This window comes from Cherax quadricarinatus, chromosome 6 (assembly GCF_038502225.1).
Source record: "Cherax quadricarinatus isolate ZL_2023a chromosome 6, ASM3850222v1, whole genome shotgun sequence".
Classification (NCBI taxonomy): domain Eukaryota; kingdom Metazoa; phylum Arthropoda; class Malacostraca; order Decapoda; family Parastacidae; genus Cherax; species Cherax quadricarinatus.
The window spans coordinates 4,178,931-4,193,930 of record NC_091297.1 but is presented as its reverse complement, the minus strand read 5'-3'; the positions used below and the strand labels follow the sequence as shown (position 1 = coordinate 4,193,930).

Genomic DNA, 15,000 nt, shown 5'->3' with positions numbered 1-15,000 from the left:
AGGAAATACTGAGTGAATTAAATACCTACAAGGCGATGGGACCAGACAAAATCTCGTCCTGGGTTCTGTGAAAGGGAGCAGAGGAAAGGTATGAACAACTAGCAGCGATCTTCAACAAACGGACTGAAGCAGGGCAGCTGCCAGAGGTCTGGAAAGCAGTTAATGGAGTCCCAGTTTTCAAAAAGGAACATACATGTGACACTGAACTGCAGACCTATGTCAATAATATGCATAATTTGTAAAGTTATGGAGAAGATTATCAGGAGAAGAGTGGATCACCTGGAAAAGAGTAGATTAATAAACAACAGCCAGTACGTTTCTCGAGATGGTAAATCCAATCTCACAAATCTGCTAGAGTTCCATGATAAGGTAACGAAAGATGGGTGGGCTGTCTATTTTTGAATTGCAAGAAAGCGTTCGATACAGTACACTAAAAGAGACTGGCACAAAACCTAGAGGAGTAGGCAGGAATTATAGGGAAAGCACTTTAGTGGATCAAGGAAGCAACGAGCAAGGGAGGAGATATCGGAATTGGCCAGTGTGACTAATGAGGTTCCACGAGGGTCAATACTTGGTGCAGTACTGTTTCTTGTGTATGTAAACGACATGACTAGATACGGAGTCCAATGTGTCTGTTTGCAGACAACGTGATACTAATGAGGAGAATATAAACCTGGAAAGACCACAAATGGATCTGGACAGGCTGTATGATTGACCTGACAAGAGACTGTTGGAATTTAATCACAGAAAATGCAACGTACTAAAAACTTAAGAAGTGTGAAGACTTCCGGAAACTGTACAGGCTCGGGAAACAAACGCTACAAACTTCCCTGGAAAAGAAGTACCTAGAGGTAAGCTTAGTTCTAAGCATATCGCCTAAGCTATACGTCAACTAGCTAAACAAATAACCGCTTCAGGAAACACGAAACTGTCAAATTTATGGGTGGCTTACAAGAAGATCAACAAGGAGGCATTCATTGCCTTAAACGGCATATGTCAGAACCATCTTGCAGTATACAGCGCCATTATGGAACCCACATCTGGCAAAACATGTAAAGAAGCTGAAAAAAAGTGCAGAGGCTAAAGGAGTTAAAACTGAGGACTAGAGGACAAAAGTATCAAAGATGACATGATTACGACCTACAAAATGCTGATTGAAATTCACATGGAGGGTCTCAGGTACACGAGATTACAACTGGAAGTTAAAAGCTCAGTTTAGCCATAAGAATGTTAGGAAAACCTGCTTTATCCTTAGAGTGGTCACAAAGTGGAACGGCTTAGACAGCAAAGCGGTACAAGTAGAATCTATTGATAGCTTGAAGATCAGGTATGAAATGGCTCACTGGCTCACGCATCCAGGTAAAAGTGAAGTTAATAGTGACTAGCACAGGGGCGGGGCCGGAAGCTGGGACTCGACCCATGCAACCACAATAAGATGAGCACACACACACACACACACACACACACACACACACACACACACACACACACACACACACACACACACACACACACACACACACACACACACACACACACACATTAAGGTACAACTTTCACAAAACTTAGTTTGAACGACAGGAACATGAAGGACAAAGTTCTACAGGAATGTGAAGAATAATCAGTTTTGGCCAAGGGGACGATGAATTGAATATCCTTCAGAGCATATATTTTACTAATGCAGATGACTAAAAATAAGTGCTGTTACGTTATTCTAGCAAGAATACTCACAGAGCCTCGAGGGAAGATCTGGCAGCAAAGTTCTTAATACTCAGTTAATCCTGAAACTACTTTGAGAACAGATCTAATAACAATGGTTCCACTAAGACACCCCTCTATGTCCAATAACACATTAATCTTAGTCCTGAACACGCTTCTTTCTGTAACTGGTGTATGTTAAAACTCACAATTGTGTTGCGTCTCCCGCAGAAGACAAGTGCGTCCCGCCGGCGCCGCCCCTCAACGGCATCGTGAGTGGTGAGGGCCCCTTCCACGCCGGAGACGTGGTCGATGTCAAGTGTAGTCCTAACTACATGATGGAAGGACAACCGCTCATTGTCTGCCAGGAGGATGGACAGTGGTCCGACGAGGTACCGAAGTGTGAGTATTATCTTGGTGATCCAACTGAAGAGTGAGTGTGTTACTGAAGGAACGGCTGAGGTGGGAACACATTTTCAATTATCTTACTTAAGTGTGAATCAATTAGGTGAGTACAGTTAGAAAGTGGTTCAGTCTAACGCTTGCCATATGCAGGATCAAGCACTTAACTAGCCTTGCAGGATCAACCCTCCACCTAATCTTGCAGGATCAAGTCACCACCTAGTCTTGCAGGATCAATCCTCCAGCTAATCTTGCAGGATCAAGTCTCAACCTAGTCTTGCAAGATCAAGCCTCCACCTAGTCTTGTAGGATCATGCCTTCACTTAATCTTGCAGGACCAATCCTCTACCTAGTCTTGCAGGATCAAACCTCCACCTAGTCTTGCAGGATCAAGCCTCCACCTAGTCTTGCAAGATCAAGCCTCCACCTAGTCTTGCAGGATCAATCCTCCACCTAGTCTTGCAGGATCAATCCTCCACCTAGTCTTGCAGGATCAAGCCTCCACCTAGTCTTGCAAGATCAAGCCTCCACCTAGTCTTGCAGGATCAATCCTCCACCTAGTCTTGCAGGATCATGCCTTCTCTTAATCTTGCAGGACCAATCCTCCACCTTGTCTTGCAGGATCAAACCTCCGCATAGTCTTGCAGGATCAAGCCTCCACCTAGTCTTGCAAGATCAAGCCTCCACCTAGTCTTGCAGAATCAATCCTCCACCTAATCTTGCAGGATCATGCCTCCACCAAGTCTTCCAGGATCAAGCTTTCACTTAATCTTGCAGGACCAATCCTCTACCTAGTCTTGCAGAATCAATCCTCCACCTAGTCTTGCAGGATCAAGCATTTACCCAGTCTTGCAGGATCATGCCTCCACCAAGTCTTGCAGGATAAATCCACCACCTAGTCTTGCAGGATCAATCCTCCACGTAGTCTTGCAGAATCAAGCCTCTATCTACTCTTGTAGGATCAAGCCTCTACCTAGTCTTGCAGGATCAGGCATTTACCCAGTCTTGCAGGATCATGCCTCCACCAAGTCTTGCAGGAACAAGCCTCCATCTACTCTTGTAGGATCAAGCCTCCAACTACTCTTTCAGAATCAAGCCTCCACCTACTCTTGCAGGATCAAGCCTCCACCTAGTCTTGCAGGATCAAGCCTACACCTACTCTTGCAGGATCAAACCTCCACCTAGTCTTGCAGGATCAACCCTCCACCTACTCTTGCAGGATCACTCCTCCACCTACTCTTGCAGTATCAAGCATCCACCTAGTCTTGCAGGATCACTCCTCCAATTAGTCTTGCAGGATCAAGCCTCCACCTAGTCTTGCAGGATCAATCCTCCACCTAGTTTTGCAGGATCAAGCCTTCACTTAGTCTTGCAGGATGAAGCCTTCACCTAGTCTTGCAGGATCAAGCCTCCACCTAGTCTTGCAGGATCAATCCTTCACTTAGTTTTGCAGGATTAAGCCTCCACCTAGTCTTGCAGGATCAAGCCTTCATCTAGTCTTGCAGGATAAAGCCTCCACCTACTCTTGCAGGGTCAAGCCTCCACCTAGCCTTGCAGGATCAAAACTTCACCTAGTCTTGCAGGATCAAAACTTCACCTAGTCTTGCAGGATCAAAACTTCACCTAGTCTTGCAGGATCAAAACTTCACCTAGTCTTGCAGGATCAAGCCTTCACTTAATCTTGCAGGATCAAGCCTCCACCTAGTCTTCCAGGATCAAGCCTTCACCTATTCTTGCAGGATCAATCCTTCACCTACTCTTGCAGGATCAATCCTTCACCTAGTCTTGCAGGATCAAGCCTCCACAAAGTCTTGAAGGATCAAGCCTCCACCTAATCTTGCAGGATCAATCCTCCATTTAGTCTTGCAGGATCAATCCTTCACCTAGTCTTGCAGGATCTAGCTTCCACCTAGTCTTGCAGGATTAATCCTTCACTTAGTTTTGCAGGATTAAGCCTATACCTAGTCTTGCAGGATCAATCCTTCACTTAGTTTTGCAGGATTAAGCCTCCACCTAGTCTTGCAAGATCAAGCCTTCATCTAGTCTTGCAGGATCAAGCCTCCACCTACTCTTGCAGGGTCAAGTCTCCACCTAGCATTGCAGGATCAAAACTTCACCTAGTCTTGCAGGATCAAAACTTCACCTAGTCTTGCAGGATCAAAACTTCACCTAGTCTTGCAGGATCAAGCCTAAACTTAATCTTGCAGGATCAAGCCTCCACTTAATCTTGCAGGATCAAGCCTCCACCTAGTCTTGCAGGATCAATCCTCCACCTAGTCTTGCATGATCAATCCTCCACCTAGTCTTGCATGATCAAACCTCCACCTAGTCTTGCAGGATCAATCCTTCACCTAGTCTTGCATGATCAATCCTCCACCTAGTCTTGCAGGATCAATCCTTCACCTAGTCTTGCAGGATCAAGTCTCCACCTAGTCTTCCAGGATCAATACTTCACCTAGTCTTGCAGGATCAAGTCTCCACCTAATATTGCAGGATCAATCCTCCATTTAGTCTTGCAGGATCAATCCTTCACCTAGTCTTGCAGGATCAAGCCTTAACCTAGTCTTGCCGGATCAAGCCTCCACCTAATCTTGCAGGATCAAGCCTCCACCTAGTCTTGAAGGATCAATCCTTCACCTAGTCTTGCACGATCAATCCTCCACCTAGTCTTGCATGATCAATCCTCCACCTAGTCTTGCAGGATCAATCCTCCACCTAGTCTTGCATGATCAAGCCTCCATTTAGTCTTGCAGGATCAATCCTCCACCTAGTCTTGCATGATCAATCATTCACCTAGTCTTGTAGGATCAATCCTCCACCTAGTATTGCAGGATCAACCCTCCACCTAATCTTGCAGGATCAATCCTCCACCTAGTCTTGCATGATCAATCCTCCATCTAGTCTTTCTTGATCAATCCTCTACTAGTCTTGCATGATCAATCCTCCACCTAGTCTTGAAGGATCAAGCCTCCATTTAGTCTTGCAGGATCAATCCTTCACCTAGTTTAGCAGGATCAATCCTTCACCTAATCTTGCATGATCAATCCTCCACCTACTCTTGCAGGATCAATCCTCCACCTAGTCTTGCATGATCAATCCTCCACCTAGTCTTGCATGATCAATCCTCCACCTAGTCTTGCATGATCAATCCTCCACCTATTCTTGCCTGATCACTCCTCCACCTAGTCTTGCAAGATCAATCCTCCACCTAGTCTTGCATGATCAATCCTCCACCTAGTCTTGCATGATCAATCCTCTGCCTAGTCTTGCATGATCAATCTTCCACCTAGTCTTGCATGATCAATTCTCCACCTAAGCTTGCATGATCAATCCTCCACCTACTTTTGCATGATCAATCCTCCACCTAGTTTTGCATGATCAATCCTCCACCTAGTCTTGCATGATCAATCCTCCACCTAGTCTTGCATGATCAATCCTCCACCTAGTCTTGCATGATCAATCCTCCACCTAGTCTTGCAGGATCAATCCTCCACCTAGTCTTGCAGGATTAATCCTCCACCTAGTCTTGCATGATCAATCCTCCACCTAGTCTGGCATGATCAATCCTCCACCTAGTCTTGCATGATCAGTCCTCCACCTAGTCTTGCATGATCAATCCTCCACCTAGTCTTGCAGGATCAATCCTCCACCTAGTCTTGCAGGATCAATCCTCCACCTATTCTTGCAGGATCAAGCCTCCATTTAGTCTTTCACGACCAATCCTCCACTTAGTCTTCATTGATCAATCCTGCACCTAGTTTTGCATGATCAATCCTCCACCTAGTCTTGCATGATCAATCCTCCACATAGTCTTGCAGGATCAGTCCTTCTCATAGTCTTGCATGATCAATCCTCCACATAGTCTTGTAGGATCAAGCCTCCATTTAGTCTTGCAGGATCAGTCCTTCTCATAGTCTTGCATGATCAATCCTCCACCTAGTCTTGCAGGATCAATTCTCTACCTAGTCTTGCATGATCAATCCTCCACCTAGTCTTGCATGATCAATCCTCCACCTAGTCTTGCAGGATCAATCCTCCACCTAGTCTTGCAGGATCAATCCTCCACCTAGTCTTGCATGATCAATCCTCCACCTAGTCTTGCATGATCAATCCTCCACCTACTCTTGCATGATCAATCCTCCACCTAGTCTTGCATGATCAATCCTCCACCTAGTCTTGCATGATCAATCCTCCACCTAGTCTTGCATAATCAATCCTCCACGTAGTCTTGCAGGATCAATCCTCCACCTAGTCTTGCAGGATCAATCCTCCACCTAGTCTTGCATGATCAATCCTCCACCTAGTCTTGCATGATCAATCCTCCACCTAGTCTTGCATGATCAATCCTCCACCTAGTCTTGCATGATCAATCCTCCACCTAGTCTTGCATGATCAATCCTCCACCTAGTCTTGCATGATCAATCCTCCACCTAGTCTTGCATGATCAATCCTCCACCTAGTCTTGCATGATCACTCCTCCACCTAGTCTTGCATGATCAATCCTCCACCTAGACTTACAAGATTAATCCTCCACCTAGTCTTGCAGGATTAATCCTCCACCTAGTCTTGCATGATCAATCCTCCAGCTAGTCTTGCAGGATCAATCCTCCACCTAGTCTTGCATGATCAATCCTCCACCTAGTCTTGCATAATCAATCCTCCACCTAGTCTTCCAGGATCAATCCTCCACCTATTCTTGCAAGATCAAGCCTCCATTTAGTCTTGCATGACTAATCCTCCACTTAGTCTTGCATGATCAATCCTGCACCTAGTTTTGCATGATCAATCCTCCACCTAGTCTTGCATGATCAATCCTCCGCATAGTCTTGCAGGATCAAGCCTCCATTTAGTCTTGCAGGATCACTCCTTCTCATAGTCTTGCATGATCAATCCTCCACCTAGTCTTGCAGGATCAATCCTCTACCTAGTCTTGCAGGATCAATCCTCCACATAGTCTTGCATGATCAATCCTCCACCTAGTCTTGCAGGATCAATCCTCCACCTAGTCTTGCAGGATCAATCCTCCACCTAGTCTTGCATGATCAATCCTCCACCTAGTCTTGCAGGATCAATCCTCCACCTACTCTTGCATGATCAATCCTTCAACTAGTCTTGCATGATCAATCTTCCACCTAGTCTTGCATGATCAATCCTCCACCTAGTCTTGCATGATCAATCCTACACCTAGTCTTGCAGGATCAATCCTCCACCTAGTCTTGCAGGATCAATCCTCCACCTAGTCTTGTATGATCAATCCTCCACCTAGTCTTGCAGGATCAATCCTCCACCTAGTCTTGCAGGATCAATCCTCCACCTAGTCTTGCATTATCAATCCTCCACCTAGTCTTGCATGATCAATCCTCCACCTAGTCTTGCATGATCAATCCTCCACCTAGTCTTGCATGATCAATCCTCCACCTAGTCTTGCATGATCAATCCTCCACCTAGTCTTGCATGATCAATCCTCCACCTAGTCTTGCATGATCAATCCTCCACCTAGTCTTGCATGATCAATCCTCCACCTAGTCTTGCATGATCAATCCTCCACCTAGTCTTGCATGATCAATCCTCCACCTAGTCTTGCATGATCAATCCTCCACCTAGTCTTGCATGATCAATCCTCCTCCTAGTCTGATCTAGTCTTGCATGATCAATCCTCCACTTAGTCTTGCATGATCAATCCTCCACCTAGTCTTGCCTGATCAATCCTCCACCTAGTCTTCTATGATCACTCCTCCACCTAGTCTTGCAGTATCAATCCTCCACGTAGTCTTGCATGATCAATCCTCCACCTAGTCTTGCATGATCAATCCTCCACCTAGTCTTGCATGATCAATCCTCCACCTAGTCTTGCATGATCAATCCTCCACCTAGTCTTGCATGATCAATCCTCCACCTAGTCTTGCAGGATCAATCCTCCACCTAGTCTTGCAGGATCAATCCTCCACCTAGTCTTGCAGGATCAATCCTCCACCTAGTCTTGCAGGATCAATCCTCCACCTAGTCTTGCAGGATCAATCCTCCACCTAGTCTTGCATGATCAATCCTCCACCTAGTCTTGCAGGATCAATCCTCCGCCGAGTCTTGCAGATCAATCCTCCACCTAGTCTTGCATGATCAATCCTCCACCTAGTCTTGCATGATCAATCCTCCACCTAGTCTTGCATGATCAATCCTCCACCTAGTCTTGCATGATCAATCCTCCACCTAGTCTTGCATGATCAATCCTCCACCTAGTCTTGCATGATCAATCCTCCACCTAGTCTTGCATGATCAATCCTCCACCTAGTCTTGCATGATCAATCCTCCACCTAGTCTTGCAGGATCAATCCTCCACCTAGTCTTGCAGGATCAATCCTCCACCTAGTCTTGCAGGATCAATCCTCCACCTAGTCTTGCAGGATCAACCCTCCACCTAGTCTTGTATGATCAATCCTCCACCTAGTCTTGCATAATCAGTCCTCGACCTAGTCTTCCAGGATCAATCCTCCACCTAGTCTTGCAAGATCAAGCCTCCATTTAGTCTTGCATGACCAATCCTCCACTTAGTCTTGCATGATCAATCCTGCACCTAGTTTTGCAAGATCAATCCTCCACCTAGTCTTGCATGATCAATCCTCCGCATAGTCTTGAAGGATCAAGCCTCCATTTAGTCTTGCAGGATCACTCCTTCTCATAGTCTTGCATGATCAATCCTCCACCTAGTCTTGCAGGATCAATCCTCCACCTAGTCTTGCAGGATCAATCCTCCACATAGTCTTGCATGATCAATCCTCCACCTAGTCTTGCAGGATCAATCCTCCACCTAGTCTTGCAGGATCAATCCTCCACCTAGTCTTGCATGATCAATCCTCCACCTAGTCTTGCATGATCAATCCTCCACCTAGTCTTGCATGATCAATCCTCCAACTAGTCTTGCAGGATCAATCCTCCACCTACTCTTGCATGATCAATCCTTCAACTAGTCTTGCATGATCAATCTTCCACCTAGTCTTGCATGATCAATCCTCCACCTAGTCTTGCATGATCAATCCTCCACCTAGTCTTGCATGATCAATCCTCCACCTAGTCTTGCAGGATCAATCCTCCACCTAGTCTTGCATGATCAATCCTCCACCTAGTCTTGCATGATCAATCCTCCACCTAGTCTTGCATGATCAATCCTCCACCTAGTCTTGCATGATCAATCCTCCACCTAGTCTTGCATGATCAATCCTCCACCTAGTCTTGCAGGATCAATCCTCCACCTAGTGTTGTATGATCAATCTTCCAACTAGTCTTGCATGATAAATCCTCCACCTAGTCTTGCATGATCAATCCTCCACCTAGTCTTGCATGATCAATCCTCCACCTAGTCTTGCAGGATCAATCCTCCACCTAGTCTTGCAGGATCAATCCTCCACCTAGTCTTGCATGATCAATCCTCCACCTAGTCTTGCAGGATCAATCCTCCACCTAGTCTTGCAGGATCAATCCTCCACCTAGTCTTGCATGATCAATCCTCCACCTAGTCTTGCATGATCAATCCTCCACCTAGTCTTGCATGATCAATCCTCCACCTAGTCTTGCAGGATCAATCCTCCACCTAGTCTTGCATGATCAATCCTCCACCTAGTCTTGCATGATCAATCCTCCACCTAGTCTTGCATGATCAATCCTCCACCTAGTCTTGCATGATCGATCCTCCACCTAGTCTTGCATGGTCAATCCTCCACCTAGTCTTGCATGATCAATCCTCCACCTAGTCTTCCATGATCAATCCCACACCTAGTCTTGCATGATCAATCCTCCACTTAGTCTTGCATGATCAATCCTCCACCTAGTCTTGCCTGATCAATCCTCCACCTAGTCTTCCATGATCACTCCTCCACCTAGTCTTGCAGTATCAATCCTCCACGTAGTCTTGCATGATCAATCCTCCACCTAGTCTTGCATTATCAATCCTCCACCTAGTCTTGCATGATCAATCCTCCACCTAGTCTTGCATGATCAATCATCCACCTAGTCTTGCATAATCAATCCTCCACCTAGTCTTGCAGGATCAACCCTCCACCTAGTCTTGTATGCTCAATCCTCCACCTAGTCTTGCATGATCAATTCTCCACCTAGTCTTGCATGATCAATCCTCCACCTAGTCTTGCAGGATCAATCCTCCACCTAGTCTTGCATGATCAATCCTCCACCTAGTCTTGCAGGATCAATCCTCCAACTAGTCTTGCAGGATCAATCCTCCACCTAGTCTTGTATAATCAATCCTCCACCTAGTCTTGCATGATCCATCCTCCACCTAGTCTTGCATGATCAATCCTCATCCTAGTCTTGCATGATCAATCCTCCACCTAGTCTTGCATAATCAGTAATCCACCTAGTCTTCCAGGATCAATCCTCCACCTAGTCTGGCAAGATCAAGCCTCCACCTAGTCTTGCATGATCAATCCTCCACCTACTCTTGCATGATCAATCCTTCAACTAGTCTTGCATGATCAATCTTCCACCTAGTCTTGCATGATCAATCCTCCACCTAGTCTTGCAGGATCAATCCTCCAACTAGTCTTGCAGGATCAATCCTCCACCTAGTCTTGTATAATCAATCCTCCACCTAGTCTTGCATGATCAATCCTCCACCTAGTCTTGCAGGATCAATCCTCCACCTAGTCTTGCATGATCAATCCTCCACCTAGTCTTGCATGATCAATCCTCCACCTAGTCTTGCATGATCAATCCTCCACCTAGTCTTGCATGATCAATCCTCCACCTAGTCTTGCATGATCAATCCTCCACCTAGTCTTGCAGATCAATCCTCCACCTAGTCTTGCATGATCAATCTTCCAACTAGTCTTGGATCAATCCTCCACCTAGTCTTGCATGATCAATCCTCCACCTAGTCTTGCATGATCAATCCTCCACCTAGTCTTGCATGATCAATGTCTTGCAGGATCAACCCTCCACCTAGTCTTGCAGGATCAATCCTCCACCTAGTCTTGCAGGATCAATCCTCCACCTAGTCTTGCATGATCAATCCTCCACCTAGTCTTGCATGATCAATCCTCCACCTAGTCTTGCAGGATCAATCCTCCACCTAGTCTTGCAAGATCAATCCTCCACCTAGTCTTGCATGATCAATCCTCCACCTAGTCTTGCAGCATCAATCCTCCACCTAGTCTTGCAGGATCAATCCTCCACCTAGTCTTGCATGATCAATCTTACACCTAGTCTTGTAGGTTCAATCCTCCACCTAGTCTTGCAGGATCAAACCTCCACCTACTTTTGCAGGATCAATCCTCCACCTTGTCTTGCAGGATCAATCCTCCACCTAGTCTTGCAGGATCAATCCTCCACCTAGTCTTGAAGGATCAATCCTCCACCTAGTCTTGCAGGATCAGTCCTCCAACTAGTCTTGCAGGATCAATCCTCCACCTAGTCTTGCAGGATCAATCCTCCACCTAGTCTTGCAGGATCAATCCTCCACCTAGTCTCCCAGGACCAATCCTCCACCTAGTCTTGCAGGATCAAGCCTCCACCTAGTCCTGCATGATCAATCCTCCACCTAGTCCTGCAGGATCAATCCTCCACCTCGTCTTGCAGGATCAATAATCCACCTAGTCCTGCAGGATCAATCCTCCACCTTGCCTTGCAGGATCAATCCTCCACCTAGTCTTGCAGGATCAATCCTCCACCTAGTCTTGCATGATCAATCCTCCACCTAGTCTTGCAGGATTAATCCTCCACCTAGTCTTGCATGATCAAACCTCCTCCTAGTTTTGCATGATCAATCCTCCACCAATTCTTGCAGGATCAATCCTCCACCTAGTCTTCCATGATCAATCCTCCACTTAGTCTTGCAGGATCAATCCTCCACCTAGTCTTGCATGATCAATCCTCCACCTAGTCTTGCATGATCAATCCTCCACCAAGTCTTGCATGATCAATCCTGCACCTAGTCTTGCAGGATCAATCCTCCACCTAGTCTTGCAGGATCAATCCTCCACCTAGTCTGGCATGATCAATCCTCCACCTAGTCTTGCAGGATCAATCCTCCACCTAGTCTTGCAGGATCAATCCTCCACCTAGTCTTGCAGAATCAATCCTCCACCTAGTCTTGCATGATCAATCTTCCACCTAGTCTTGTAGGTTCAATCCTCCACCTAGTCTTGCAGAATCAATCCTCCACCTAGTCTTGCCTGATCAATCTTCCACCTAGTCTTGTAGGTTCAATCCTCCACCTAGTCTTGCAGGATCAATCCTCCACCTAGTCTTGCAGGATCAATCCTCCACCTTGTCTTGCAAGATCAATCCTCCACCTAGCCTTGCAGGATCAATCCTTCACCTAGTCTTGCAGGATCAATCCTCCACCTAGTCTTGCAGGATCAATCCTCCACCTAGTCCTGCAGGATCAATTCTCCACCTAGTTTTGCAGGATCAATCCTCCACCTAGTCTTGCAGGATCAATCCTCCACTTAGTCTTGCAGGATCAATCCTCCACCTAGTCTTGCAAGATCAATCCCCCAACAAGTGTTGCAGGATCAATCCTCCACCTAGTCTTGCAGGATCAATCCTCCACCTAGTCTTGCAGGATCAATCCTCCACCTAGTCTTGCATGATCAATCCTCCACCTAGTCTTGCATGATCAATCCTCCACCAAGTCTTGCAGGATCAATCCTCCACCTAGTCTTGCAGGATCAATCCTCCACCTAGTCTTGCAGGATCAATCCTCCACCTAGTCTTGCATGATCAATCCTCCACCTAGTCTTGCATGATCAATCCTCCACCATGTCTTGTAGGATCAATCCTCCACCTAGTCTTGCATGATCAATCCTCCACCTAGTCTTGCAGGATCAATCCTCCACCTAGTCTTGCATGATCAATCCTCCACCTAGTCTTGCAGGATCAATCCTCCACCTAGTCTTGCAGGATCAATCCTCCACCTAGTCTTGCAGGATCAATCCTCCACCTAGTCTTGCAGGATCAATCCTCCACCTAGTCTTGCATGATCAATCCTCCACCTAGTCTTGCAGGATCAATCCTTCACCTAGTCTTGCAGGATCAATCCTTCACCTAGTCTTGCAGCATCAAGTCTCCACCTAGTCTTGCAGGATCAATACTTCACCTAGTCTTGCATGATCAATCCTCCACCTAGTCTTTCAGGATCAATCCTCCACCTAGTTTTGCATGATCAAACCTCCACCTAGTTTTGCAGGATCAATCCTTCACCTAGTCTTGCATGATCAATCCTCCACCTAGTCTTGCAGGATCAATCCTCCACCTAGTCTTGCAGGATCAATCCTCCACCTAGTCTTGCATGATCAATCCTCCACCTAGTCTTGCATGATCAATCCTCCACCTAGTCTTGCAGGATCAATCCTCCACCTAGTCTTGCAGGATCAATCCTCCACCTAGTCTTGCATTATCAATCCTCCACCTAGTCTTGCATGATCAATCCTCCACCTAGTCTTGCAGGATCAATCCTCCACCTAGTCTTGCAGGATCAATCCTCCACCTAGTCTTGCAGGATCAATCCTCCACCTAGTCTTGCAGGATCAATCCTCCACCTAGTCTTGCAGGATCAATCCTCCACCTAGTCTTGCAGGATCAATCCTCCACCTAGTCTTGCATGATCAATCCTCCACCTAGTCTTGCAGGATCAATCCTCCACCTAGTCTTGCAGGATCAATCCTCCACCTAGTCTTGCATGATCAATCCTCCACCTAGTCTTGCAGGATCAATCCTCCACCTAGTCTTGCAGGATCAATCCTCCACCTAGTCTTGCAGAATCAATCCTCCACCTAGTCTTGCAGGATCAATCCTCCACCTAGTCTTGCATAATCAATCCTCCACCTATTCTTGCATGATCAATCCTCCACCTAGTCTTGCATGATCAATCCTCCACCTAGTCTTGCATGATCAATCCTCCACCAAGTCTTGCAAGATCAATCCTCCTCCTAGTCTTGCATGATCAATCCTCCACCTAGTCTTGCATGATCAATCCTCCACCAAGTCTTGCAAGATCAATCCTCCACCTAGTCTTGCAGGATCAATCCTCCACCTAGTCTTGCATAATCAATCCTCCACCTATTCTTGCATGATCAATCCTCCACCTAGTCTTGCATGATCAATCCTCCACCTAGTCTTGCATGATCAATCCTCCACCTAGTCTTGCAGGATCAATCCTCCACCTACTCTTGCATGATCAATCCTCCACCTAGTCTTGCAGGATCAATCCTCCACCTAGTCTTGCAGGATCAATCCTCCACCTAGTCTTGCAGGATCAATCCTCCACCTAGTCTTGCAGGATCAATCCTCCACCTAGTCTTGCAGGATCAATCCTCCACCTAGTCTTGCAGGATCAATCCTCCTCCAAGTCTTGCAAGATCAATCCTCCACCTAGTTTTGTATGATCAATCCTCCACCTAGTCTTGCAGGATCAATCCTCCACCTAGTCTTGCAGGATCAATCCTCCACCTAGTCTTGCAGGATCAATCCTCCACCTAGTCTTGCAGGATCAATCCTCCACCTAGTCTTGCAGGATCAATCCTCCACCTAGTCTTGCAGGATCAATCCTCCACCTAGTCTTGCAGGATCAATCCTCCACCAAGTCTTGCAAGATCAATCCTCCACCTAGTTTTGTATGATCAATCCTCCACCTAGTCTTGCAGGATCAATCCTCCACCTAGTCTTGCAGGATCAATCCTCCACCTAGTCTTGCAGGATCAATCCTCCACCTAGTCTTGCAGGATCAATCCTCCACCAAGTCTTGCAAGATCAATCCTCCACCTAGTTTTGTATGATCAATCCTCCACCTAGTCTTGCAGGATCAATCCTCCACCTAGTCTTGCAGGATCAATCCTCCACCTAGTCTTGCAGGATCAATCCTCCACCTAGTCTTGCAGGATCAATCCTCCA

At 46.4% G+C, this 15,000-nt stretch overlaps 1 protein-coding gene across 5 annotated transcripts in view; it reads left to right on the top strand.

Annotated features, from left to right (window-relative positions):
* Hasp (Hig-anchoring scaffold protein) overlaps window positions 1–15,000 on the top strand; it is an 809,679-nt gene that overhangs the window by 783,742 nt on the left and 10,937 nt on the right. For all 5 annotated transcript variants that reach the window (XM_070079939.1, XM_070079946.1, XM_070079933.1 and 2 more), the window contains one exon: window positions 1,930–2,100. In XM_070079939.1, coding sequence (XP_069936040.1) covers window positions 1,930–2,100 — 171 coding nt within the window. The remainder of the gene's footprint in view (window positions 1–1,929; window positions 2,101–15,000) is intronic.